Source organism: Barbus barbus (genome assembly GCF_936440315.1).
Source record: "Barbus barbus genome assembly, chromosome: 2".
NCBI lineage: Eukaryota > Metazoa > Chordata > Actinopteri > Cypriniformes > Cyprinidae > Barbus > Barbus barbus.
The window spans coordinates 45,821,148-45,848,496 of record NC_136730.1 but is presented as its reverse complement, the minus strand read 5'-3'; the positions used below and the strand labels follow the sequence as shown (position 1 = coordinate 45,848,496).

Genomic DNA, 27,349 nt, shown 5'->3' with positions numbered 1-27,349 from the left:
GTGAATTTGACCATTAGTGTGCAATAAGCAGAAAACAAACTCTATTTAGACAATGTGTAAGTACCAAAATGTTACCAAATTTTGCATCTTGTGAGCGGTTTAAAATCAAAGGTTAAAATGCATGCAAATGCTAAATTTTCTTGATGATGCAGTGCTACAATATCATCGTGCAATATACCCAGAGACTGAAATCGCTACCGGTTGACAAATTTTGAATGTTTTATCATGTCTGCCTGTAAATCGCCCACTCCTACGACAATCAGTGCTGCGCTGACTAATGTAACAAAGTGGTTCTCAATAGGACAGCAAAATAAATAAACATCCAAATTTTAAACTCTTAAAATGGAAGTGAAAAACACATTTTTGATATGAAAGGTTGTGTGCCCAATCAATCTCTACATTTTTTTCTTTAAATTAAAACAAAACTATCCAAGGTAAAATAGAATATAATTAGGATGATGGTAAATATAGGTTAGTAATGCATCGGCTCTGAAGTTGAAAACAAAACCAGTTTAGACTCACAGATCTAACATACAGATACTGATCCCCTTAATATTGCACTGCTGTATCGATTCTCCTAATTCTCCAGTCAAAAACCTTGCGAGTTTGACAATTTGTAATGATACAATATCAAATAGAAATCAACAGTGATACTGTGCACCTTTTCACAGTCATGCGCTCAAGGACAAAAGTGAAATAAAAGGACTTTCAGGAGCTGAATAACAGCACAATTAGAGGTACAACAGAAAAGCGCCTGTACTTATAAGCAATTGTGCGTTTCGAGCCTTTCAGTGATAATCGAGACAGTGCATAGTATTCTTTTCTTTTGAAAAAAGTCTATTTTGCCATTTTCCTGGCGGATTTTTCCATTATTTCCTTAACCCCTGCAAGCATTTCAAAGTCAGAGCCGTAGGTGAGTGGAATTACAATCGGCGTGATCAGTGCGAGGGCAATTATAGGCATTCAGTCTTAATGGCTGCAGGGGAGAGGAGCGAGCCTCTGAGCCGCTCTACAAAGTCCACAGCAACAGAGGCAGACATTGCTCTGAAGTAGCACAAACCTACCGGCTCCGGTGGTGGTGACCAGCTTGGGTTTGCTGCGCGCTCCGTCGCCTTTGGTCGTGTAAGCGGCGACTGTAACCGAGTACGTGGTCTCAGCCTGAAGGTCGGTGAGGATTAATTCCTGGAAGAACAAAAAAAAAAAGAACAGCAGGACATTTTTAACAAAAAGCTTTTATTTATTTTTTTTTTTTATTTAATTTTTTTTTATAATAGCCCAATATTGTGTTTGTTTAAAGTTTAAAATGATAGTATAAAAGAAAGGGAAAATGCTCTCTACTAGTGCTGTCAAACTATTAATTGCATCCAAAATAAAATATGTTGTTTACATAATATATGTTTGTGTACTGTCTATATTTATTATGTATATTTAAATACACACACGTGCATGTGTATGTTTCAGAAAAATATGTTATGTTTATATATTAAATATATGCATTTATAATATAAATTATATTAATATAAATATAGACATGTAAATACATGTAAATGTTTTCAAAATATATGCTGTATGTGTGTGTGTGTATTTATATATGCATAATAAATATACACACTACACACACATATTATGCAAACAAAAACATTTATTTTGTATGCGATTAATCACAGTTAATCATTTTACAGCAATAGTCTGCACACATCAGGAATTGTTCACTAATAAAATCAGTGTGGCCTGCTTTGTGCTTTGCTTCTCTTGGATAAAATAATTAGCTGAATGTGCTGTAACAGGTGCAAACACGCATGCATTTGTTCTTACCCTCATTGTAATGTTCATCCATCTGGATTATTTTTTTATAAATGTATGCATGTCTGTAGGTAGCATTTATCATATTAAATGCCCATGTAAAGGCATCATCACTTATTCTGCAATTATTTTATTTACAATAAACAATAAATTAGAAATACTTAAGGTTGGGTCTCTGAGTTATTCTGTTTCTTATGATAACATTATGAATAAACATTTTCAGTTGACACACTGCATGTTTCTGAGTTTTCATGTGTTTGCTTGCAAATGCAATTTTATCATTTTATTCAACTGCAAATGTATTGATAAATCATGATTTTTGCGTGATAACAGATATGTTTCACATGTATTGTTAATGAATGAGATCCAATGTCATCTTTAGATGGTTACACAAAATGACATTAAACATCTACAGGCCAGCAAGCAATGCTTGTGTATGTTTGCAAATGATGCCGCATGGAATGAAATAAAGTGCAAAGCTGCAGAATTCTGAGATGTACTCACATGTTCGGCTGAATCATCATACTCCCACTGAAGCCCAGACCAGAGAGCAGCAGGAGGAACAAACAAACAGACAAACAAACAAGAAAAGAAGTTCAATTACACTTTGCTGGCGAAGACACGGGAGAGTGTCAGATTATATGCGTCTCTTCTGTTTCGGTGAGAGAGCAGATGCTGGGATGATGAATGATTCATAATTCTGGAGGATTCAAACAGCGTGTCGGTGTCTCTGCGTTCCAAGCTGAGGTCAGGATGTGATGTGTCGTGTGAAATCAGACGGGCCGATCTCATCACGCTGTCCTTTGTCTAACATGAAGGCACGTATAATCAAACAGATAACAGGTCTATGCGCTGTGTGTGATTCATGGCACTTCATCATTAACCTCACATGGGACAATGAATGTCTAGAGACAGCCTTCGTGTCATATGGATATGAATTAAAAGTTTAAATGAACCTGTGCCTGTCATACACTTGCTGCCTTCTTTCTAACAGTTATTAGTGAAAAATTACCCTTTGTGTCTCTCTATAATTTACAGTATGTGCAAATAAGAACTTTGACAATGAGTAGCTGTGCTATTGTAATATATTAGCAAAAATTAATTATTTTATTTTTATCTGTCTTCTTCACTGTGGACTATGTTTCCTTGTTGTAGTATCAAATATGCACATTTTAAATCAACTAATATCAAGAACAAATATACCTATTATCTGCCGTTATGAATGTACTTATGAAAAAACACTTATTTTTTTCAATAATTGTATTTTTATAATATATAGTGAGCTGCCTTGCTAACAACACTATAATCAAATAAGCAGCAATAAATAAATACATACATGCCGCATACACTTATTTATAATTGGGATCACTGCCATTAAATAAAAAAATAAAATAAATAAAAAAATGGAAACTTGCTCTAACCTTCTCCAAACTAGTAGACCATCCTAGACCAGCAATAAACCAGCACCCCAAAAACATGTTTTGTATTGTGGGATTGAAAAATTAACCCTACTTTCTGGTACCCAAGTAGGTAGCTCACTAGTTTGCGAAAGAGTCCGAATGTTCACATTTGTACGGTGGCCGAGAGAGCTCAGAATACATGCAAATAGGAAAAGCATCAGCAAATCAAGAAAACATCTTCATCAGTTTGACAGCAGGTGCTGAAAATGCTCACAACATAAACAAATAAAGAATTTTATTTGCAGCGCGTTTCTTTGTTTGGTTGTGTTGTGAGCATTTGCAGCATGTGTGTTGTCAAATTGATAAAGTTGTTTTCTTAATTTGCAGGTGTTTTTTTCTATTTGCAGCACGTTGAGCTCTCTCGGCCACTGTACATTTGTGTTCCTGCAGTCACGTTTTCTTGTGACACACACACAAAATCAAAAGAGTTGGCAGCTGGCTGTATCAACTGTGTCATAACCACAAAACTTGTCAAAGCCTGTAAAAATTGACTTGAGGATCAGTACAGCTGTGCAGGTGGGTTCCTACCTGAGCGTCATCGATCAGGATGTCCTTGATGACAGGGTGCCCAACGGGTTCCCCATTAACCATCCTGACATAGTGCACCTGGTACCCACGGATCTGGCCGTGCTGCCTGCTCGGCACCGGCGACCGCCACAGCACTTTAACAGACGAGGAGTTGACAGCCTCCACCTCGACTTTACGAGGAGGGCCACTGGGCACTGAGAGAATTATGGGATAGAAGACAAAAAGGTCAAGCTTAAAGACGGCACCTCCTGTCCAACTGGACATCTTCCCTGAGAAAGCAGTGAAGCAGACAAAAATCTACAAAAGGGGATTATATCATTAACAAGTACTGGATAACACTAATATCTCAACAATGGGAAGTCAAAAACAAAAAACAGAGAGAAAAAAAAAAAAAAAAAAAACAATCCCCAAAAACAGGTCACACAGCTGACCTAATTTTTTCAGAAAAATGGGTTTAGTGGAGTCAAAATATGGAAAAAGAACAAGCAAAAATAAGCCAAGAAGAGTGTTTCAGAAGTTTGAAGCACTCTAAACGAGTTTGGCTATGATAGAGTGAAGACAAAAAGAAATGGAAAAATTTAAGAAAAATGTCATCAGCGTGGGACGTTTGAGAGGGGAGAAAAAAAGCCCCATTTCTGAAGATTCACTGTCGATTTAGTCATATTTTGTCATGTATGAAAATGAGTTTCAATCCATTAAAAAGCCATTTCATTTATCTTAAGAAAATGGGGGAAAAAAAACAGCAAGACATTTGGGATTGTTGGACGTTTAAGGTCATCAGAAGAACATACCATGAAATTGCCATGAAAGTCTGGTCAAGTAAAAAGTCTGAAAAATTCTCTCGAAAATTCTCCCAAAAATTGTCAAAGAGGGGAAGGGGATGTTGGTTTGGTGAAAGGTCACAAAAAATCCTAGTTAGTAGAGTTAGTGAAAATAGAGGGAGCGAGAGGGGCGAGGGGTGTTAGGGTGCCTTGGGCAGAAGCCTGGCAGAAGTGGGGCATGTTTTAAGGGTAGACATTAGCATAGGGTCACAGTGGCGTGTGGGTAAGACATACCATCCTCCTCTGTACGAATTAGCTGAGGTAAACTCTCAGGGCCTTCTCCCGCTTCAGTGTGGGCGCTCACTGTCACACGGTATTCCGTCCATTTCTCCAAGTTTTCCAACAGATAATGGGACTTTTCTGGCGGTATGTCCGAGACTTGCCGCAACGAAGTATCATCGCCTTCGGTCGCTGCATACTGGACGGTGTACTTGGTCATGATTCCGTTTTGGAGCTCCACAGGGGGCGGTTTCCAACTTACCAGAATGCTGGTAGAACTGGGACTAGTACACTTGACTTCCTGGGGTGGAGCTGAGGGCTCTGATTGGAGGATCAGAGGATTGTGGGAGGAGCAGAATAGTCATTGAATCGGATTTGAGCGGTTTTGGAGTTTGGTTAGATCCAGGTGAGGTTCACAGGGGGTTGAGGTAAGAGGATTTTTTTGTTTTTGTGGTGGAGTTGGAGGTGGAGATGATGTTGATGGACAAACAAAAACAAAAACAAAACAACAAAGGGAACATAAAATGACATCAAATGAGGATGAATCACAGGGACTACATTTATTCAAAACAACAATGATGACATGAACATAAATTTAATGTAGCTTAAAAAGAAGAAAAAAACGGGCAGAAATGTCACAGACTTCTCATAAGGAGGTAGAAAAGATAAATTCACAAATTGTGCAGGGTGGGACTGGTACAGACCCTAAAACTAAAGAACCTACCTTCGTAACTCTACATATGTCATTGTTCCCTAAATATAGTAAAATCAGGGCTCAAATTTCAACTGCTCTCATCATACTTCAATAGCACTGTGAAATATCTCAACGAGCCGCGTTTAAATCGGGCCCCGTTTCCTCCAAGCAGTTACCATCAATCCAAAATTTCAAAGGTTGATGTGTCAGCTCTGTAAAAACAGGAAATGCATTGCTCACCAACCTTTCCGAGGCCTGTTGGTTTGAGGTAAAAGCCTAGTTGGTCCAAGAGCTCATGACTGACGTTTTTAGACTTGGACATGCAAACACTATTCCGCAAAATCAGCCCTCTGAGATACTTACCTGGCATGTACTCAGAGGACCTCAGATTTATTCAGATTATCTCAAATTGTGAGTATGAAGTGAAGCACAGTCAAGCTTGTCAGCATTAATTATTCATCAAATTAGGCAAGATTAATGAAGGAGTTGATCTAAAGGTTTGGTTACAGTTCAACTTGAACGAATGAAGAATAAATATGAGGTCTTTTGGGAATGCAATTCTCTTTTCTAGCTACATATCATTGCATTTGAGTTTACAACAAGGCTCCAGAGGGAACCTCTCCAAATTTGGTAAATGTTTCAAATGCAGTGTGGTATACAATAGCCAAAGTCAAAAAACAAGGCACCCAGAAGCAGAACGACTGCAGGCAAACAGATGAACAATTCAGTTTCATCTCTTACTTGGCTGATTTATGATGCCAAATTCAAGAAAGTGACCTTGTCATTTGACCAAATCTTCCACAAATTGACTTTCATTCAAACAAAATGTGCATTAACATCGCCCTCAAGGCAGAAAACAGAAATGTCTCCATCTCTCAAAAATGTCTAAACCACTGCTCTAACAAATTCAGGATTACATTAACAAACGCTGTTGAGAAATGGAGGATTTCTGTTTTATTATGTGCTTGAACTCCTCTTCTTGAACTGATGTAAAAAGGCAGTAAAGACAGAAAGGGACCTACGTGTCTGAGGTGTTTCGGCTGAGATCTCATTGGTGTATGCGCCGATGCCGTGTTTGCTGCGAGCGGCCAGCTGAAACGTGTAGGTAGTGAACGGCTTCAGATCTTTCAGTAAATAGGTTGTGGTGGGCTCAAAGCTTACTCGTTTCTGAGGAAGGAACAAGAAGAAAAAAAACAAAGGTTAAAACCCCAGAAAATAAAGTTTATGCAGTCAACCTGAGCAAAGACAATGACATCAATTGTGGGACGAGTGAAGGCGTTTGCCAAGTTCAGGTTCGGACCTCCTCTTTGTCATCTCCTTTCTTATAGAGCAGCTCGTATCCGATGATTTGATTGTCCTGGCCCGTCTGAGTTGGAGGGTTCCACGACAGCAAGATACTCGTCTCAGATTTGGCTTCGCCTTTGAAGTCCGTTGGTTGAGAGGGCACTATAAAAATGTTATAATAAATAATGAAAATTATAAAAATAATAATTTCCATTGCAGTCATTTCTCCTCATGTTTGTATTGTAAGAATACATTAGTGGACAAGCTTAGTAACCGGGGGTTCGATGTACAAAAGTGGTAGTTCATGGACTGTCCCGTAACTGATTAAATTGTGACTCAATGGTGGCTATGTGTCTGAATAAAGCCAATCCAATCAGAGTTATGAGCATTGGTCTCAAACTCAATTCCTGGAGGGCCGCAGCTCTGCATAGTTCAGCCCCAACCAGCTACAAATCACACCTGCTTGGAAGTTTCTAGTGATCCTGAAGAGCTTGATTAGCTGGATCAGGTGTGTTTGATTAGGGTTGGAACTAAACTGTGCAGAGCAGTGGCCCTCCAGGAATTGAGTTTGAGACCAGTGGTTATGAATCTTTAGTTTTAAACTCATAAATTGCTTTTACCACAAATCATCTGATCTCTTGCTTTGTGTCCACCAAGTTACAAATTAAAACAGAGCATATATCAAATTAAGTAATTAATTCAGGGGCTTAAACCAAAATACACATTAACATATGGAACATTTTTATGTTGAATATCTTATTTTAAGTATTTATGACACAATTAAAAGCTTTTGACTCCACCAAATATTATGATTAATATGAAAAAATAGATAACTGCACCAAGAGCTTTTATGCCTGTCAATCCCAACACTCACCTCCAGTTTTGGCTATGATCTGCAAATCAGATGAGAGCGGTCCATCTCCTACAGAGGTGAAGGCCAGGACCTTGATGTAGTATGTCTTATTGGGCGTCAGGCCCGGAATGGTGAGGAAGTTGGAAGTCCTTACAATCTGTTTCTCCCATTGGTTGACGTGCTGGCTGGGATCGGTGGTGTAGTAAACCCTGTAGCCCGTAATCTGCCCATTTGCCTCCTCGGGTTCATCCCAGTGGATGATGGCGGTCGTGGCACTTAGCATGCGCCCTCGGACTTGCCGCGGGGCGGTACTCGGCGCTTGCTCAGCTGTTTTGGCCTCGATGGCTTCGCTGGGAGGCCCACGTCCAATATTATTCACTGCAACTACTCTGAACTGGTAGTCAGAGTAAGGGCTTAGCCCACCCACGCTGTATCGAGTGGTGGCAACTCCATCGATCTCTTTAAAAGAGTCCTCAGAGTTTTTGGGCTTGTGCTGGATGATGTAATAAGAAACAGGTTCGGGATTCCCAGAATCCCATGTGAGCGTGATGCTTGTTGCAGTGCGCTCCGTTACCTGGGGAACACCTGGTGGCTTCGGTAAAGCTGGAGCAACAATAAAAAAGCTCATCAGTGGATTTCAATTTCATTTGGAAAATGGAAAGTCCACTGTAATTAGTTACTTACGATTACTGGAGCAATAATAATGACAGTGGGGGGAAATTACTAAAATTGAATGGTGCCTGTTTTAGTGCCTGATTCGATAAAGGAAATATCCAAATCAGTTAAAGCCACAAATCCGCCTACGTATCCCAGACAAGCGTTAATGTCAATCCCTGCATTCTATAATGAGCCTAATCTATTTGCAAAAGTAGCATTTCAGCACCTGGATTCTCAAATGGTTAGTGAACATGCAAGTTGTTGCACTGAAAGATGACACCCATGCACATGTATCAGTTTAGTGAATTCTCCCCTCACTCTCAGAGGACATAAATATTTCTTAATATTTGAAAACTAACAAACAGGTGTGAAATGGTTCCTCACCTGGTTTAGAGGAAATATATTTGTTGTGTGAGCTATTGTACTTGTAAGCTACATGGTGTCGTATGACTTTGTCATTAGCATTCACAAACCATGTGCTCTTCCTTTGGGATACTAGCCGAAGGTTAAAGTGTCAGCTTGCTCTGCCAACACAGGAACAGTAGACGTAGGTTATAGCGCTATTTTCCGCTAATCTTATACAGCAAAAGAGCTCAGAGTCTTGACAATACCTTCGCGATAAGGAGAAAACCAAGTTACCCCAGAGGAAAGAGAGACTCTGCGGTTTGCTTAGAACATGCCTTAAATATTCCACGGGCTGTACTTTATTGCTTTAATTCAGAGCGCATTAGGTGAGGTTGGCGATAGGACAGATAATGTTTAGCCTTTCCGTGCTGTCTCTTGGGGTATATTATGACTAATGTGATTTTGTTATGTCTGCTGGAGACAAAGGCTTTATGTGTGTGGATGTGAACAGCTGTATGTGTGTCGGCCTGTTTGAGCGAACGAGTGTGCCAACAGTAGGAGCTTGTGGATTCATCTGCAGAATGTGATAAGACAGATCAAATAACAGGAGCTTGGTGCTGGTTGGAATGTTAAGTAACGAGTTGTCTCGTGGATTCTCACCTTTGACCGTAATCTGCGCGATCGCCTCTATAACGCCCAGCGTTGACATAGCGACGCACGTGTAGTTGGCCGACTGCCGGACGTCGGTGAGTTCCAGCACGTTTCGCCCAATGGGCATGTCATCTTCAGGGGTCAAATCCTCCGACCCCAACATCCATTTAACGTAGGGCATCGGTGACCCGACGGCCACACAGGTGATGTTAACGCTGCCACCGGGCATGATCTCATTGTCTGTTGGGGGAATGGAGAACCGAGGTGGAACCCGTCTCACTGCAAGAGAACACAAGCACCAGTAACTTCCCGTCCGGCTTAAGGAACATCTGGGAACATTTAGCAGGTGAGGAACTGACAAAGGTCTGGTGGATTTAACAGCTACACTGTTTCAAATGATTGAGATCCAACAGGAAACTACTGCACATGTACTGCACACAAACATTCCGCTTCACTCCCTTTGGACTGGGAACATTGAAACAGACGCCATGCACAGGTGACCCACGCATGACAGACGGACAGCAGCACACGGGGGAACTGGAGGGCCACAGCATGCGGGAGTTGTGTACGCTTGTACAACTTCGATGCTGCGTTCTCTTCCAGTTGATGTGAAGGAATGTGCCGAATCACATTGCCACATCACACACACGGCGACGAGCTCTGCAACAGAGCTGCCGCTAACTAACAACGGGTAGAGACCAGCTTTGACTATCTGCGGCTGCCATTCAAAAAGTGGACACACGTGTCAACGTAAACGGTTGTGAAACTGTGAATAAACAAGGGTGATGACTATGGAAGGCTGAATCTGAAACTGAATCAAAATGAAAATGAACAGATGCAACAAATTAATAGATGAATAAAAGATAAACCCTCAATGCAAATGGGGCGTAGGGGGGACATTCCTGAATCTGTCATGCAAACAAGCAAACTGCTCATTCCACAGGGAAACTTTGCGAATTAGAGAGAAATGGGGGACAAGAGAAGACAAGAGGATGAGGGGGAGGACTAGTAGAGTCAGATAACAGGAAATCAACAGGGCTATTAAAAGCAGGAGTCTCCAAGACAGAAAGAGAGAGAGAGAGAGAGAGAGAGAGAGACAGGGGTACTATGTGCCAGCTCCTCAGAAGAGGGTTTACAGGACAGCAGAAGGGTGGAAGAAGATTTGAGAGTCCAAAATAGCTGAACCGATGTCAGTGTTACTGCTTACATACTGTCAGACTCGGACGGCAGTGGCTGATGTATAATGCACACAGTAGTGGCAGGAGCCACTCCCAAAGCGACAGGCTCCACCGGCTTTACGCAGCTTCTGGGAGTCAGTGTGCAGCAGTTTATATCAGTCCTGCTACAATGAGCCCATCTGAGGACAACGAATCATTGGATTTGACAAAGTTTGCAAGGTTCATCATAACAAATCTTTGTAGAGAGTTTTGTTTAAGACACTTAGTGGCAGTAAACTAGATCAGTGTTTCCCAAACATGTTCCTAGAGGCACACCGACAGTACACATCTTAAGAGAACCAGGTAAGGAAGATCTCCAAAATGTGCACTGTTAACATGCCACCAGGAACAGGGTTGGGAAACGCTGAACTAGATGTCTATGATTAGAACTTACGTTCCACTAAGGAGGGGTTGCTGAAATCTGGGCCCTGGAGGGCCACTGGGCTGCAGAGTTTTACTTTAACCCAAATAAGACATGGAAGCAAGCTAATTAAAGTCTTCAGAGTTACAGGTAGGTGCATTTAATCAAGATTGGAGCAAAACTCTGCAGGCTCACATTTGAGGAACCCTGCACTGTGGTTGGGGTTAAATCCCATTTACCTGCTCCTGTTCATCACATCTCCTCCTGTTTACGTGGATGGTTCTTGGCCAGGATCTTTATTATATCACTTGCAATTAAAATAACAGCAGGATGAACCTAAACCAATGTTTAGCCAGGAAGTAAAGTCTCTTTAAGTCTTTAACCTCCAGAAGTGGAAGAAGGAAAGATAAGAATTTCAACGACATGCGGCATGCATTCGACCAGAGATGTCGCGCTTTTCTGGAGATGAAATCTCTAATTATTGCGAACAGATTTTCAATCCTATCGGAATTCATTTCCAATTGAAATGTTCCAGGAGACATGATGTTTTTGTTTTCATCTGAATACCGTTCCGTTTGTCGAGTCTTGAGAACAATGCTTTACATGTATCAATTGTTGTTTATTAACAGCTCGTTAGGTGGAAAGGAAAGAAAATATCTGATCTCACAGAGCATGTCTCATCGCAGTTCATACCGTGGTGAAGGGCAGCGAATGGGAGCTTGTTTCTAGGTGTTAGGACGAAGCAGGACCACTGACATGTGGGAGAAGACAGACAACTTCAGCATGACCAATCCACCATGCAAACCCCCCGACAAACTGTGCACATTTTGACTGACATGCACCACTTTTTGGTCAAGCAGTACAGCGGAGAGCAGGGAATTCGTTCAGACCACAACAAAAAGGAAAAGAAGAAGAAAAAACTGTCCAAAACAGAACATAAGGAACCAAAAGCAGGATTTAATCATAGACACGCAAATGCAGCTACAATTATTATTATTATTTTTTTTCGTACTCTTGGGAATTGTGACTAGCTTCTGTATCATTTGTTTTCTGAGTTTGAAGATGGTTAGAAAGAAAAAACACACCAACCTTCTCGCAGCTCTGAGGGATGTAGGGGAATTGATGCGGAAACAAAATAAAATGAGGAGAAAAACAAGGGAAAATACAGAGAGAGTAAAACAGGCCACATTCAACCCAGAGAATTGCTGCTAGAGACAGAATGTCTAGGAAAAGAAAAGTGTGCTGCATTTTACAGGCCTTTTATTGCGCTGCCCATTAAACAATATGACACAGGCCCAGTTATGAGCTTTACATGCCATCAGCAGTTACTGTGGTCTGGACTGACTTTCTTCTGGAGTTTTGATCATGCAGCATTTGAGAAACACATTGGTTCTTCATGTAAACCGCATGACTGGGACCTGTGCATGAATGTAGCCGCACTCTTTAAAGCAGTAACGTGTTTGTTTGAGCAGCGCTGGACATCAGGCCATCAAGGTTTATAAAATGGAACATATTTTTGGGCTTAAAGTCAACATGAAATCATAAGCACCGTTTTCTGACTAATACGGATATTTGGTGGCGAGCTTGGTGTCTGATGACCTATAGTAAGCAGGTGTTTTTAAGTTTACCATCCAATCATTTCCTTATGTTTGAAATCAAGAAAATCGAGGCCTTTTTTCTTGTTTTAATATGAAATCCGTCAAACTATCGAAGTAAAATGGGCTGTGAATGCAGTTTCATGTTGACTTTAATGTGCCAGATTATACAGATGTTCAATCATAAGTCAATATCAAAGAACATTTTATATTTATACAGTGGAGTGATTCTTCAGTTAGAGGACCTTCTGACTGAATTGAATTGAATATTATCCAAATATGTTAGGGAAGTTAAACTTTTTTTTCTCAAAAAATGGATTTCAAATAGTGACCAATTAGGTAATTACATCTAATAAAGGTATTTTCCAATCATGATGTAAAAACCTTAAAATGAATGACGTTTCAAAATGTCACTTCTCATTTCCCAGATAACCACATATAAACCCAAATACACAACAGCAGTATTGAGTAATTATATTGCAGCCCTCTGACATGATTAATTTCAGGCTACAATAATCTGTTCGTTAAAACGACAGTGTGTGTTTTTTTTTTTTTTAACGAACACTGTATTTAATCATCCTAGCATACTGAAGACTTCACTTAATTGAAGAATCATCCATATTCATTACCTTACAGGCTTCAACATTACATTTAAAAGTAAAGATTACACTGAATTTAAAATAAGATTATATTGACCACAATGTATGTTGTTTTCTATTTTTTTCCACTTTTTCTTCAAAATAAAGCTCCGAAATAAAGTAAAATAGTTTTATTCCATGTTTGGCAGGAAAGAGAAAAAGACAGAGCACTGAGACATTTTCTGTAGAGAGTAAAGAGGTTAAACTCAATCCATCATTCCTGTTATCTTAAGAGTCAGTCGTATTACAAACACAACAAGCATTCGAGTCAATAAAGGTTAAATTCAAATTAAACACCAGACAGGCAGAAAATCAAGGCTGCAGCATTATGTCGTACTTACAAAAATGCTCACGCAACCAGAGGGACCCCAACAACAAAAGTGACCTGCTATTCGGCTCAATTTGTTTCAAAAGTGTGTGCGTCTGAGTTTTAACATGTTCTTCTGTCGGCTTTGTTTACCGCCGTGAGCTGTTCCTACCTCTGACATACAGGTTGGCAGGTGCGGAATAGCGCGTGCCGTCGTTGTTGGTCGCGACACATTCGTACTTCCCTTGGTCCGATTCCTCGCTTTGTTCGATTTGCAGCGCTCCTACACAGTGGGAGAGAACACGAGCAGAGAAAGATAATTACAATAATAACACGAGCCATTAAACAACTTCACTAAATCACATGCTAGGCCTATTTCTCTCTACGAATGGCATTATTTGTTCTGTTTAGATCTCCGTAAGGGTGAATGCCACAAAATGGCTCAGGCTAAAGGCCTGCCGCTATACTGACGCTTAAACCCTGAGAGGCGACATCTGCAGGCATGCCTCGCATTGGAGAGCTCGGTATAGACTTAACCAGTTTATGCAAGCTAAGCACCTGGAAGCTGGGGGTAGAAATGTTTCCCCTTAAAATGTCTAATGCAGTGTTTCATTCTCTAGGCCCGATGCATCATGGGAAAGCAATTTCGGCACTAAAGATGGATTTCACGGTGGATCCATGATGCATATTATGATTTTGTCAGGAAGGGAGTCATTTCGAGGTGCTTAAATCGAAGTGTGTCGCGAGCTCGTATCTCGCCCTGCTGACTATCTTGGCGCCGGCCTAGAGAAGAGTGCTGTGGCCAGCACTGCAGTAGACATTCGAGAGGGCACACAGAAAGAAACCAAAAGAAAAAGAGACTTTGCAGCATTAATTATCTCGGACATTTTACAACCACATCAATGGAGAGGAAAACATACAGTACAAGATACATGTTGCAGGGTTTCTAAAGGCACTTAATCGTACGGGTGGATCAAAATCGTTTGAGCTTTACTGTTTAGAAAAACAGCTGTGATAATAATAATCAATAATAATACGGATCGATTATTAATTGAGAGGTCTACAAAAGGTGATGGGGGGGGGGTTAGCCCTGCAATATTATTACACATCTCACAGGACTGTTCATTATGGGAATGAGTGAAAACTGCAATACAGCAGCATATGGCTCAAATAAAAAAAGGTTTACAGTATACAAAAGCAGCATAAAAGGGGGAGGACAATTAAAAAAAATAAATTTGAATCATAAAATTTGGTGTTCAATTCAATTCAAATTGACTGATCGATAAAATGGCCAAGGACTTCAGATGGTGGAAGTCAGTAAAAATCGCAGCATTTTCAGGAAAAAAAATGTGCTGCTCGAATCGTAAAAATGGAAGAAGAAAAAAATCTGTAGGGAGAATTATCGTTACCAGTACATAAACCTCTAGCACATGCAAATCTTTCCAAAGAACAAGAAATGTGTGTCGGCACAACTTACAACCTTTTGACAACCCTTAGCTGAAAAACAAAATGCAATTGTATTAGAGGTCAAAATTCAAAACGGCGTGCGCCGCCAAGAAAGCAACCATCACTGCCATAGCTTTGAGCTACAAATGACACCCATAAAAATCCACCAATGGGATCAGCAGTGTGGTGTCACATGACCCAGGGAAAAAGGTTTCTTGCAATGCACCGAAGCGCCGCCTCCTGAGGAGCTTGACCAAAAAAAACACAAAAAAAACGACACAAAACGGCCACCTCGGTTTCATCTGCCAGACCCACTGTTAGCTTTTCCCCAACCCTGAAGAATGGAAAAAATAAAAACGTCAAAAAGGAAAACAGCCTTCAACCCAAGAAAAGCAAGAAGGAAAAAATAGGTGGTGGAAGGAAAAAAGCACCGCAGAAACTTTATCAAAAAAGTGGTTGTTTGGGCTTTTTTAGCTCCTTTTGAGAAAGGTACAGGTAGAGGAAAGCAGATGGAGGACGAAGAGCGAAAAAAAAGTTTGTAAAGACAGAAAGAAAAAATCATGGCAGAGAGGTCTCCGGCGTGTCTCCGACATCTGGGCTCATGTGCGGCTGAACAAGAACACAGCTAAGGGGGGAAAATGTTTGGCTGTTTTAGTTGGACGAAAAAAGGGACACATGATCTGCTATGGCCAAAAGATAAGAAAAATAATACAAAAACAATGATATAGAAGAGAAAAAAACACGTACAGGATATGCTTCTTTGGGCTGCAGTAAGCATATCGGCTCGGAAGAAATAAAACAAAAACAACCAAAATACAAGAGGCTTTCTCGAACTGAAACCAAAACCAAACCAAACCAAAGAACCAAAAAGCGCTGAGGCGAAAATGGCGAGAGATGGAACAGAATGGGATGGATTGGGGGCGAGGAGGAGGATTATGATGAAGGGAAGATGCCGGGGCGTTCGATGGATGCAGACACATGTGGGACAGGAAGAATGAAGTCAGTTGTTCATTCTGTGAACTTGAGTTGAGCACTCTTACCTCTTATTGGCGTACCACCTGGGTGGATTATATGAATGCAAATAAGATTAAGAAAGAAGAGTCGTTAGTACGAGAAGAGAGGCTGGCCGCTTTGGAAGAAGAATCAAATTAGCTTTGCTTTGCTTTTTTACAGACTGTATTAGGCTACAACAGGAAAAAGAGATTCAGAAAATACAGCCATTGGCTCTAGTGGAGGAAAGCACAGGATTGAGCATTGGTCACTTTAGGAGGTCAAAGAGCAACTGGTACAGTGGATGAAGCACAAGGGGCCGTTCTGAGGCCTGTGGCAGTGGCCGTGATCTAGCGGGAGAGGGGAGCTGAGGACTGATTGACTGGGGGACAGTGGAGAGTCTTTGAGCTGTGAGCTTTAGAGACACAGATGAAGTGACAGTGTCAGTGTCGGTCCTGCCGTGGCCCTGAGCATGTGCTTTTCTGCTAGTCAGCTAGTCAGTGTGTTCTGCTGGCCTATCGACACCGTTAGTAAAATGCATGCCATGCATTTTAACAGTAGTTTGAGAAACATGGTGGAGACATTAGTGGGAGGCATGTGTGCTCAGATCTACAAACTTACCAAAGGACTCTGGAGATTTACAAAACAGAGAGAAGAAAGACAGCATAGAAAATATGATTATATTCCTTACGTTTGCTCTGGTTGACACACTTAAATCTGACACTCTATTGCACAGGGTGAAAATCAAGAGAGAAATCAGACAACGGAAGAAAACAGGACAAGGGCAGATCGGAGAACTCTGGGAAGATATGTCGTACCATCGAGGGCTGGGAAACACATTGGAGCAACTCGAGCGACACAGTTAGCTTATGTTTTTTGCGAAACGAAAACGGGGGTTTTGCGCTACTTAAAGAGAGACCGCCCGATGCAAAGAATCACCAACGTGTTCAGCCCTGAATTTGGTCAGTTGGATGCGCAAACACACAACGAGGGTCACACACACACACACACAAAAGGGACGCTCTTTTTTTTTTTCGTTTTCAGCCATAATCGAGGTTCGCCGGGTCGTGTGCTGCAATCATGACATGAGAGCAACAAACAAAACAACTTTGATGATTCTTTCGAGAGCTCTGAATGAAGCCAGATCTTACTCATTGCGCATTGGAGGAAGGAAAATAAGAACATGGAGAACGACACTTATTTATTATGCATGGTTCGGCTGCTTTTTGCGACTAAGTGTTAAAATGTAAACAAAATAAAGCCCAATTTAAGCTGGCCACAAATGCAGTCATAGCAGTGAATCATGGGTAATAAATTAAACAGACAGGAACACAAGACACATCACACACAGAGGGGACGCAGACGACGTAGATGCCGTTTCCTACAGAAAACCAAAGAAAAGGCTCCATGAGAAAGAACAAAAACTCAAACGGAAAGAAGGACAATAGCGGCTCTTGTCGCTGCTTTTCTTCTAGCGTTATGGAGCCAAGCGCTCGGAGGGAAATTACCTGATCGTAGCTGTTTGATGCGGCCGTTGTTGTTACTGGTGTTGACCGGGAGGAAGTCTTTGAACCAGGAAATGTCCGGGTCTGGGTTACCGCTAGCAGCGCAGAGCATGGTGGCGGTACGGGTGCGCTCCACCACCTTGAGCTGAGGGCCCATATCTATGGTGGGGAAACCTGGGGGCAGCTGATCCTCTGAAACACAGGAACACCAACACTGTTACAAACACACACAAACACACGTTCACTGAAGCTGCTGCTGGAACCTGGAGGAATTTGGGGTGAAGAAAGACACACACCTCGTGTCCTCATCACTTTTTAGCAGTAAGCATTCAAGTAACATTGACAATAAATAGACAATAAATTCAGTCATTTTTTTTTTACTCTAGAAGTCAATGCTTGATTGCTTCATGTTGAAGGGGGTGTTAAACCTTTAACCATCCAACTTCCACATTCGGTTTAATTAATTTTCAATAAACGCCCACATTAAATAGACAAAATGTAGTTTCGTAAACTTCCGATTCGATAGTTAAACATGCGTATGTTAATGAATTCCAATCCCTCATTCAGAATTAGCATAATGAAATATGAAATACAGCTACGCAAATTTTGTGTCCAGGAACGCAGTGTAATATTCTGGTCTACTTTCTCAGGTTTGGCTCCAGTATATTGCATAAATGCTAAAAAGACTAATAGGCCATATGGCTAACAATAAATATTCAATACACGTGTGTCCACCAAAGAGTTTTTAGCCAGCTGAATGAATGTCAGGTGCTCTTCTTAAAACGGCCAGCTGGCGGCACTTGAGAACACTTTGGTGGCACAGTGTTTTTGGTTGCTATGATGTGGAATATCCACGACAGTAACATAGTATTACTAGTATTTTGAAGAATAATACTGAATATAAAAATGCAATAACCAGCAATATTAACTCATCTATTGTTATTCAGTTGTTGTACAAGTAGGATGATTGGTCGATGTAGATGGCAATTTGTCCCGACCCTCCTCCATTGATTGGACGGCTGGGTAAAAAGTGACAAGTGACAAGTGCTGCGTTTACCCAAAGCTAAACAGTTTTATCAACTCTCAGCTACAAAAAAATATAATATTATGTTGACACTTTCGTGAATCCGAAAATTTAAATTACGTCAGAACAGCTTTACGAACCATTTACACAAAAATTAGTTCTGCTCGTGTTTCATGAATGAGGCCTGATCATTTTTTTTTTTCATTTGGAGAAATTAAGTAACATTCTCTTCATCCCTCAAACATTACAAGAAAACTTGTAAAAAGCATGAAAGTATTAAATTACTCTTACCATACCATGAATGAAGGCTAGACATACAGACGATCAGCTCAACCCAGATGTGATGTATTCTAACAAAAACTATGAGAAAATTACTTTTTGTTGTTGTTGTTGTTGTCTAATGAAGAATTATGTCCAAAATAATTATTTTAGAACTATTTAGCCCCAGACCCACTATAGATCTCTTTCAGATATACTGGTGGTGATTTGTTTTGTGTGGATACATTCATTCATCATTCATTATTTACCCATTTTACTACTTATTCACTCATTGGTGAATTTCAATATCCATATATTCATCACAAAATGAAGCTAAAATATAGATAAATAAATACCTAGCAGTCTGATGGAACTCAAGTTTGGCCAACATTTTCTGAATGTTAACCTCCTTGTGTGTGTGTATATATGTGTTTCTGTGAACCTACAGCAAACACAAGAAATCTAAAACAAACAAGAAGTCAACAAGCCTCTAGGGAACATTACCAGCACGCGCGCGCACACACACACACACACACACACACAAAGACACTGTGATTAGCACTGAACTGCACAAACATCTCCTGGGATTCGCTTTCCATGAACCCCAGCTCAGGTATACAAAAACAAAAGTACAGCTTACACATATTACATCTTACACATATTGTATCTTTTTCACTGTTACAACTGCCTCCACTGATTTACTTCAGAATAGAGCAAACAAGCCTCTATGATAGCTGCTGTATCACAATACAGTTCCAGCTTGCATGTTGACAGTTCCAGTGCCATTGTCTCTTGTTTCCAGAAAACAGTGAAGGATTTGAATGAATGTATGATAGACAACGGAATAATATCCCTGTCTAAATAGTGACTAAAGTGTGATTATGACACTTCAGCGCCTCAGAGGGAGGCATCTGCTGTAATGGTGGATTTTCTGCAGCTCATAAAGAGCTTGAAACGCTCCTCATTGTCTCGGAAATCATTATAATGCTCTTTCAGAGTGCTACGATTCAGCAAAGATTTGAAGATGTCCTTAATTTATGCCAACCAAGTGCCAAGGTCTGCATTTCGAAATTCATACATCTCAAGGTTTAATTCATAATTTAAACACCTCAGTAAATGGAAATGATCTCAGTACAATAGGGCACTAAATTGTAATAAAAATAATGTCACAATACAAAAAAAGCTTATATGCAAAATACAGTTTTTATTTTGAGGGGGAAAGATGACCTGGACATGTTCTTTGCATGTTTCATGATTGATCCATTTGAAATAAAACACAAAAGCAGCAGCAGCTGATTTGTGATGTCTAGAATCACATGATGTTTCCATTGCTATAATTTAAAACACTTCCAGTAATCATCCCTTGGGCATTAACACACATTTTCATATCTTTGTGCAAACATTCTACTCTAAATCCTCTTGTGACCTTCACAGGCTGTGAGCTACATAACACAGTGGATGAGGGTCTAATTTTAGCTCTTCTGCGGTGTGTAGGCATCGTCCATTAGAAGGCACTTGGCAGCTAAAGTTACGTGTCATTCTGTTGTCCTAAACATACATGTATAAAATTACGACAAAAGCTACAGAAACCTGCTGAGGGATCATTTTAATGTCTGACCAATATTTGCGTCTGACCCCAACATGGTGTCACACAAGCTGATAGTATATTGCGTCTTGTTGGTGAGTTTAGCTGCCTTCACAATGATGTACAATTAGATTCTGCTTAATATGATTTAGCAATTTACCTCACTTCTGTACTTCTGTGCATCATGTATGCCACCTATTTAACCCCCATGCGCAACACCTACTTATTATCTGCAAGATTAAAGGTTTCAAGGAAGAGTGTGATCCACTAAGCACTGGAGTGCCCCAAGGTTCAGTATTAGGCCCACTAATTTTCTCAGTGTACACTACAGCAATTATGAAAGGCACATGACTTATGCTATGACTGTTACCCACATATGTCACAGCCTAACTTTTCTGGGTAACTTTTTATATTTACATTCTTACTTTTGAAATTCACACTTTCAGGATTTCTAATAGCTATGGCTGCTTTATGATAAACGGCTTGTGCTTTTCCTCTTTTGTAAAATGAATGAATGTACTAAATGATTCAATGTGAACGTTGGCTTACTGTTTCATCTTATTCATCTGTCGCCTGTGTTCAATGCAGAATGTGTCACTGCAGAAATGGCCAGACCCACGCTCACTCACAATAAACTCTCCTAATTTATTTGCAAGGTGTATGGAAAGGCCAACAAATAACATATGGGACACTTATCCAAAGCTCAGCACAACGCTAATTGCGTATTGGCTGTGGGTGTGTGTAAGTCTTTAAAGCAATGCCAAGGTCGACGTGTGAATCAAGCACTTTAAAACGAGAGGCAATGCTGCTAATAATTATCAAATGTGACAATCCATGCTGCTTGAAAATCAATGCCTTTCAGGCTATATGCATTGTTGGAAATCAAACTATGCCTGTGAGACTATACATTTTCTCTCCTGAGAGGAATCGATCTTTGGTCTCCGTTGTACAATACAGAACCTCGAATTCTCCTTCCACCAAAGCGGCAAGAACTCGACAAGTTCAGTCAAATACATTCGTCCTTGCTCCTCTCCGGGCATGAGGGAGGCTTTTCCCTGGGATATTTTCTATTCATATTTCTCAAACTAACAGCAAAAGACTTTCTTTAGCTCCGCTGCATAATTAAATATGGATTTCTGGAGTCTGGCACTGTTTTAGCAGCACTTTCCATGAATACACTGCACTTTGGTGTCCCTTTCTTTCAAAGCATAAGAGGCACACATCCAACACTGTTTTCTGTTGTGGGACGCATTAGATTTGTTAGATAAACTACAATCTAAAAGAAAATTCTTTTAGCATGGAAGGTAGCTAGTTTTAAACACATCAAATGTCTTTTCTGAATGCCTTGCTGACTTTTAACAATTATTAGTATTGCAATCGTTTTGACATAATCCACAAGATTGCGACTTTGCAATGAAGGAAATTCATTCAGTAACATGTCTGGGATTCGTTTGGGGCCTTTTATACTTCAAACTTCCCTTCTGTTTTACTGTTGATGCGTTTTTATTGCAAAATGCACATTTTGACACTGAGGAAGTGAGATAAGCACCACATTTGCTATATACAAAAGCAGTGTCTCTACTGAAAATATGACAGAAAGAACTACTAACTGACACTGTTGATCAGGATTCCTGCACACGTTCATTTTGACATTGGCATCTAAAAAGAAGCCAAGAGCATTTCATAAAAATCAGTGGTGTATTTTAATACAAGTCAGTAATTGTGCGCTTTTAACCAAAAAACACACACACAAAGTTAATCAGCATTACATTTATAAATGACCTCACGAATTAAACGGTACTTCACTCTGCCAGTTCTCTGATTAACTGTTGAAAAACTGCACGGCAGAGATGCGTCCTCAAGCTAACGGCGAGCAAATAACTGCCGTTAATTGTTATTTAATTTGTGCTCTCCACATGATTGTAAGCTATTCGAGGAGAAAGGTTATTGACAAAAACATTTCAAAGCATAAATTAATTGAGCTGCGTTTGCCATATGCTATGTTAGCAATTCTGCTTGTGGCCACAGTGAGGTTTTTCTGCTGGAGGACGAATAAATCACAGCCAGGAGAGAGAAGGGGAAAAACAGCAGTGTAGGTCGATTCAGAAGGTGAGGGCAAGAGGAATGTTGGAGTTACGAAGGCAAAAAGCAGTGATACGAGAGAGGGAATTAAAACATTAAATTAAAAGTTAGAAGCGCATGAGATCATTTTTCTCACAATCGCATTTACCGTCTTTAACATCAAGGGCAAAACGGATCCCAAGCGCTCACCTGAACTCTCATTATACGCTGGAGTACAGTATATCTCCCTTCCTCACATCACCTGATGCAGAATAATGGTGCAGTCGCTCCGTGAAGAGAGTCGCCAGCCGCCGTGGGGCGAAAGAAAACCCCCCGGTGACCATTTACACACATTAATGACGCTCAGGTCATCGAGCAACCGATGGATGTGCTGCCTAATATGCTGCTGACTGGGGAATGGCACCATGTGACTTCAGAAAGTGTTAGACCGCACTTCATCTCATGCATTCATACATATTTAACTCTTTAAAATAAATGCCTCCAGTGGGACATTGCGCTAATGCATTATTAGTTGTCTTAAGTGCCTCAGTGTGTTATTATAGTACTATTTATATGCTATTACAGTATTACTAGTATTCATTTCAGTTCAAATGTTAGTAATCTACTTATGCGCTTTTATAATTTCTGTTTAGCTTTTATTTATTTTCTATTTCAAAATTGGCTTTCTACTTTGTTTTAATTTTAACTTAAGTTTAAGTTTTAGTAATCTTGTGCAGTTTTGAGCTTTTTATTTATATACAACTTTATTTTTCAGTTTTAGTAATTTTAATACTTCAACTTATTTTATAATTTTTATTATAATAGTATTATTTTATCTCAGTTAGCTGCCAAGGCAACATATATAGCTTCCAGTTATTAATTTATCTTTATTTCAATTTTAGTAATTGCAGTACTTCAACTTAAATGTCTTTTACTTCAGTTAGTGATCAAGGTAATACATCTCATTTCATTATTTTATTTATATTTATGTGATTTATAGTTCATATTGTCAGATTCCGTTTTAATTTTAGTAATCTTATGTGCTTGTGTATATATTTATTTATTTTGATTTCTGTTTTAATCATTGTAGTACTTCAACTTAAGTTTGTTTTATTTCAGTTTGGCTTCTTAAGTTATGTTTTTCATCTAATATTTAGATTGTGTTTAGAAAAAAGTGATTTGTAATAGGTTTACTTAACAATAAGCACTTTCCAGGCCCACTGTATGTTTCTATCGCATTACTGTAGATGTCCTTTCCAAAACGGCAGCACTTCTCTCTCGTTAGCCACAAACGCTTCCTAACGCGGCGGTCTAATCGCAGTGGAGGACACACTAATTAAATACAGCCAATTGAGTCTCTGCGGACCGGGCTAACGCTCCGGCGTGATTAGTTACTGTTTACCCGCTGAAGTTAGCAGGGTTTGTTTAACTGACAATGAGCGAAGCCAGAGGAGGCCGATTCGCTGCAGCTGGAAATTAAAAGGCTGCGCGGCGTAATTGATTCTTTCGCTTATCTGTGAGAAACGCTGTGAGAGAGATACCAGGCATTCTTCTGCCGGCCGTGCCGTTATTCACCGAGCTCAAAAACACACAGAGCCACGGCCAGTTAATGGCTTTGGGTTGGGAATCGATCAGCGTCACAGAGCGACTGATGCACGTATTAGATGCAGCTTTGCCTCGCTCTCATTCCTTTAGTGTCGTCGGCAGATGTTTTTGCCTGGATGAGGTTATTAGCTGTGGAAAATCCCCTCGAGCCATAATAAGATATATTTGTTGTACCTTTTGAGCGAGTGCAATCTCCTTAGAGCCGCTGTCACAGGTCAGCTGGTGTAAAGAAGCATTGTGCTGCGGTCATCCCTCCTGCCGCAAAAGCGCAGATTACCAAGAGAGACAAATAGCAGGAAACCCTTCAAGTATGACTGCCATCCCAGCTGTATTTTCCCGCTTCCTTTGGCGCTTTTGTGCCGAGCTACGGGCCAAAGCGGGTTAGGGTGGGCTTGTGTTTGCTTCACTTCGCTCAAGATAAGTCTGTGCTGGTGTTTTCAGCTACAAAAGGCCAGAGGAGCGTTTTCTCTGCTGGACTGTGACGGCAGTCAATGTTGCTGGATTTGTCCTGGATTGCGGCTGAACCCCAGAGATGCACTTACGCCGTATTGATCCGGGATTTGAGAGACAGAAGGTCCATCATGAGGAAACTCTACCGCTATTCTACTGTTGCTGATGTGTCTGTGTGTGTGTAATCAGTCCCCCATGTTAATTAATACAGTGTTTTGTGCTCTGGAACAGTGAATCGCAACCGTGACAAACGGGCCAAATTGAGCACAGAGCTGGGAATCAAAAACCACTCCATTTTCAGGAATAGAGGAACAATATTTGTTTAAATTAGGCAATGATACACTAAATATACTTTCTAGGATGTGTATCTGTACTGTTTAGTGCAAAATACCTTACTTACTCAGAAAATTCACACTCAGTACACAACATGTTTCAATCAATTTTTGCATGCACTTTCACAATATATATTTTTATTGACATTTAATTGCATGCATCGATGCATACGGAAAAAAAATATTTTATAGCTTTTTTTAAAAAGCTGATAAAATGCATTTAAATTCAAGTATTAGAATTATTAATAAAAATAAATTGTAACTAAGTAATATTAAATGACAAAGCAGACAAATTATTGTGAATTATTCTGATAACGATCTATAGAGAATCTTTTTTTATCATGTATTCAACACAGCGAGAGAACAGAAGAGACAAGACGTCTGATAGCTGTCAGAAATAAAGCTCTTAAACCTAAAGTCAGTAGATTGCGTGTGCGTTTGCATTTCCACCCCCTCTCCGGCTCTCCACTCTCATTTACGCCCCCTGATGTATTTGCTTGTTTTCTTTGGCATGGTTCAGCATGGCCTGTTAATTACGCTTTTGTTCCGTCTCGAACAGAATCACTCCAGCGAATGTAAGAGCTCTCCATTAACGCCTCCTCTGACACGGCTGAGTTCGACTCCTCTCCGTTTGCTGTTATTTTCCTCTTCTTCATGTGACACTTGTTCTGTGATAATAAAGGTTATCTTTTACATTTGGCCGCGTGGTAAATGACAGGCGGTCAATCCGGCCACCGGCGCGTTTATCAGTGCGTTCCAGCTGCCGTACAATCTTGTGAGCGCTTTCGCTGAGATGGAGGGAAAAAGCTGCAGTGTTTCCATCAATCATGTCTCTCGTAAGTCAGAAATTTGACCTGTACAGGAATGCCAACCTCCGGCGATGAGAGCACCGCTCGTGGGAAACCAGAGCAGATGTTCACCAGTGTCTCTGTCTGGACATGGAGAACACTGCTGCACGTTTGCCTGGACGTTACAGGATCTCTATATGAAAAAAAAAATGTCAGATTCATGCTGAAAGCTCTAAGTTCATATCTGGCATTCCCACATCCTTATGAAGGCCATATTAAGAGAGCAGCTCACTCGAGAAGTACAATTTTCATCATTTACTCTAACTCATGTTGTTCCAAACACATAAGACTTATATTATCTCATATTTTTTTTGCCCATCCATTGAAACTCTATTTTATCAACAACAAGAACAAAAAAGATATGTTAAACAATCAAAATAGGAGTATTCTGAAATGTATTTTTATGAAAACGGAAATAATCTACGCTTTTATTCACATATAAACATTGATTATACAGTTTTTGTGTATCATGTTTGATTATATTTCTGTTGCAAAGATAAACAAAGTTCATATAGGTTTGTAAACACTGAGGTACCTCAGGGTTCGGTGTATGGCCCTCTCCTCTTTTCAATATACACAACAACTTAAGTATATTCTTTTAAAGTATATTATTCTGTAATACGTACTCATTTTAAAGGCATGCTAAAGTGTACTTTATTTATCTATAGAAATCTCTACCTTACTTTATATATAAACTGGCTACTCCTTCTAATTAGAAATTTAAACAAATGGTGACCTGACATGGTACATAATGTTGTCTGGGTATTTTACTAAACAAAGAAACAAACAAATAAAAAATAAATAAATAAATAAATCTGGACACCTCCAACACAAACAGCTGTTTTTACAGAGCAGACCTGAGAGCAGTTACGAACCGCTGTGGTAAACCATTCATCTATGGAATTATCTCCACTATAGTTATGATATAAAACATGAACGTCCACGTGTTTTTATCACCGAGCACATTCCTACAGTGTCAGTCCTCCACAGATTCGTTTGGCTGTCGATACAGTAGATGTGTCTGTGGAAGTGCTCCTCATGGACTATCTGATTTTGTGGAAGCCCTTGAGTGTAAATGCTTATTGATCGTCTGAACTGATAAAGTCTATCGATCACTCGCTCATCAGCTCTGAATGACGGCAGAGAGACCCAAGCGCTTAGAAAACACGCACTAAACCATCATCAAAACCAGCATTATTAACCCTATAAAGCCACTGTATCATATTTGATACACACAAAAAAGGCCTTAAAATTAAAAAGTTGCTGTTAAACCCGTTTTGCACACAAACTGCTGAATGCCTTCTGCCATCTTCTGTTGTTCTCTCTTTTAGTATAATTATACAAATGTCCACTTCAGCTGGTACTTCACGTGTCTTTTTGCAGTCAAATCTTGGCTAATTTTTATAAAGTTACCGTCAAATAACTTTAGTAATATTTCCAGATGAACACTTACTGGACTGAAGCAGCTCGGCTTTATTCTCCATCAATCATTTTCTAGAAAAATCAGTGCATCTCAAATCTGATCATCAGGATCTTTTGAGGAGCGTTTGTTTCCAGAAGCTTTACTTTCACTGTTCTTCAGCAGAGGAATGATCTTCACAAGCCTCCAGAACATCTCACATCTTCTGAGGAGCGTTTATTTCTACATCTCTCAATCAGCATTGGATTGCATTGAATTATGTCTGGATCATTTCAATCTCATCTTGCTAAGACATATTATTGGAGATATAGAGTGACCACTGATATTTAGATCATTTTATGTAAGTATGTGCTATACTGTTATAAAGGTCTTATTTATTGACTTTACAAGCA

The 27,349-nt window shown here is 40.0% G+C and overlaps 1 protein-coding gene across 1 annotated transcript in view; it reads right to left on the bottom strand.

Annotated features, from left to right (window-relative positions):
- Positions 1-27,349, bottom strand: part of LOC306885764 (receptor-type tyrosine-protein phosphatase delta-like) — a 118,742-nt gene that overhangs the window by 57,768 nt on the left and 33,625 nt on the right. The window contains exons 4-14 of the mRNA XM_079442553.1: positions 17,378-17,566; positions 15,920-15,937; positions 13,606-13,716; positions 9,325-9,594; positions 7,684-8,265; positions 6,826-6,971; positions 6,548-6,692; positions 4,847-5,152; positions 3,792-3,985; positions 2,308-2,334; positions 1,065-1,182 (exon numbers count right to left, since the gene is read on the bottom strand). Of these exons, the coding sequence (XP_079298679.1) occupies positions 1,065-1,182; positions 2,308-2,334; positions 3,792-3,985; positions 4,847-5,152; positions 6,548-6,692; positions 6,826-6,971; positions 7,684-8,265; positions 9,325-9,594; positions 13,606-13,716; positions 15,920-15,937; positions 17,378-17,566 (2,106 nt within the window). The remainder of the gene's footprint in view (positions 1-1,064; positions 1,183-2,307; positions 2,335-3,791; positions 3,986-4,846; positions 5,153-6,547; positions 6,693-6,825; positions 6,972-7,683; positions 8,266-9,324; positions 9,595-13,605; positions 13,717-15,919; positions 15,938-17,377; positions 17,567-27,349) is intronic.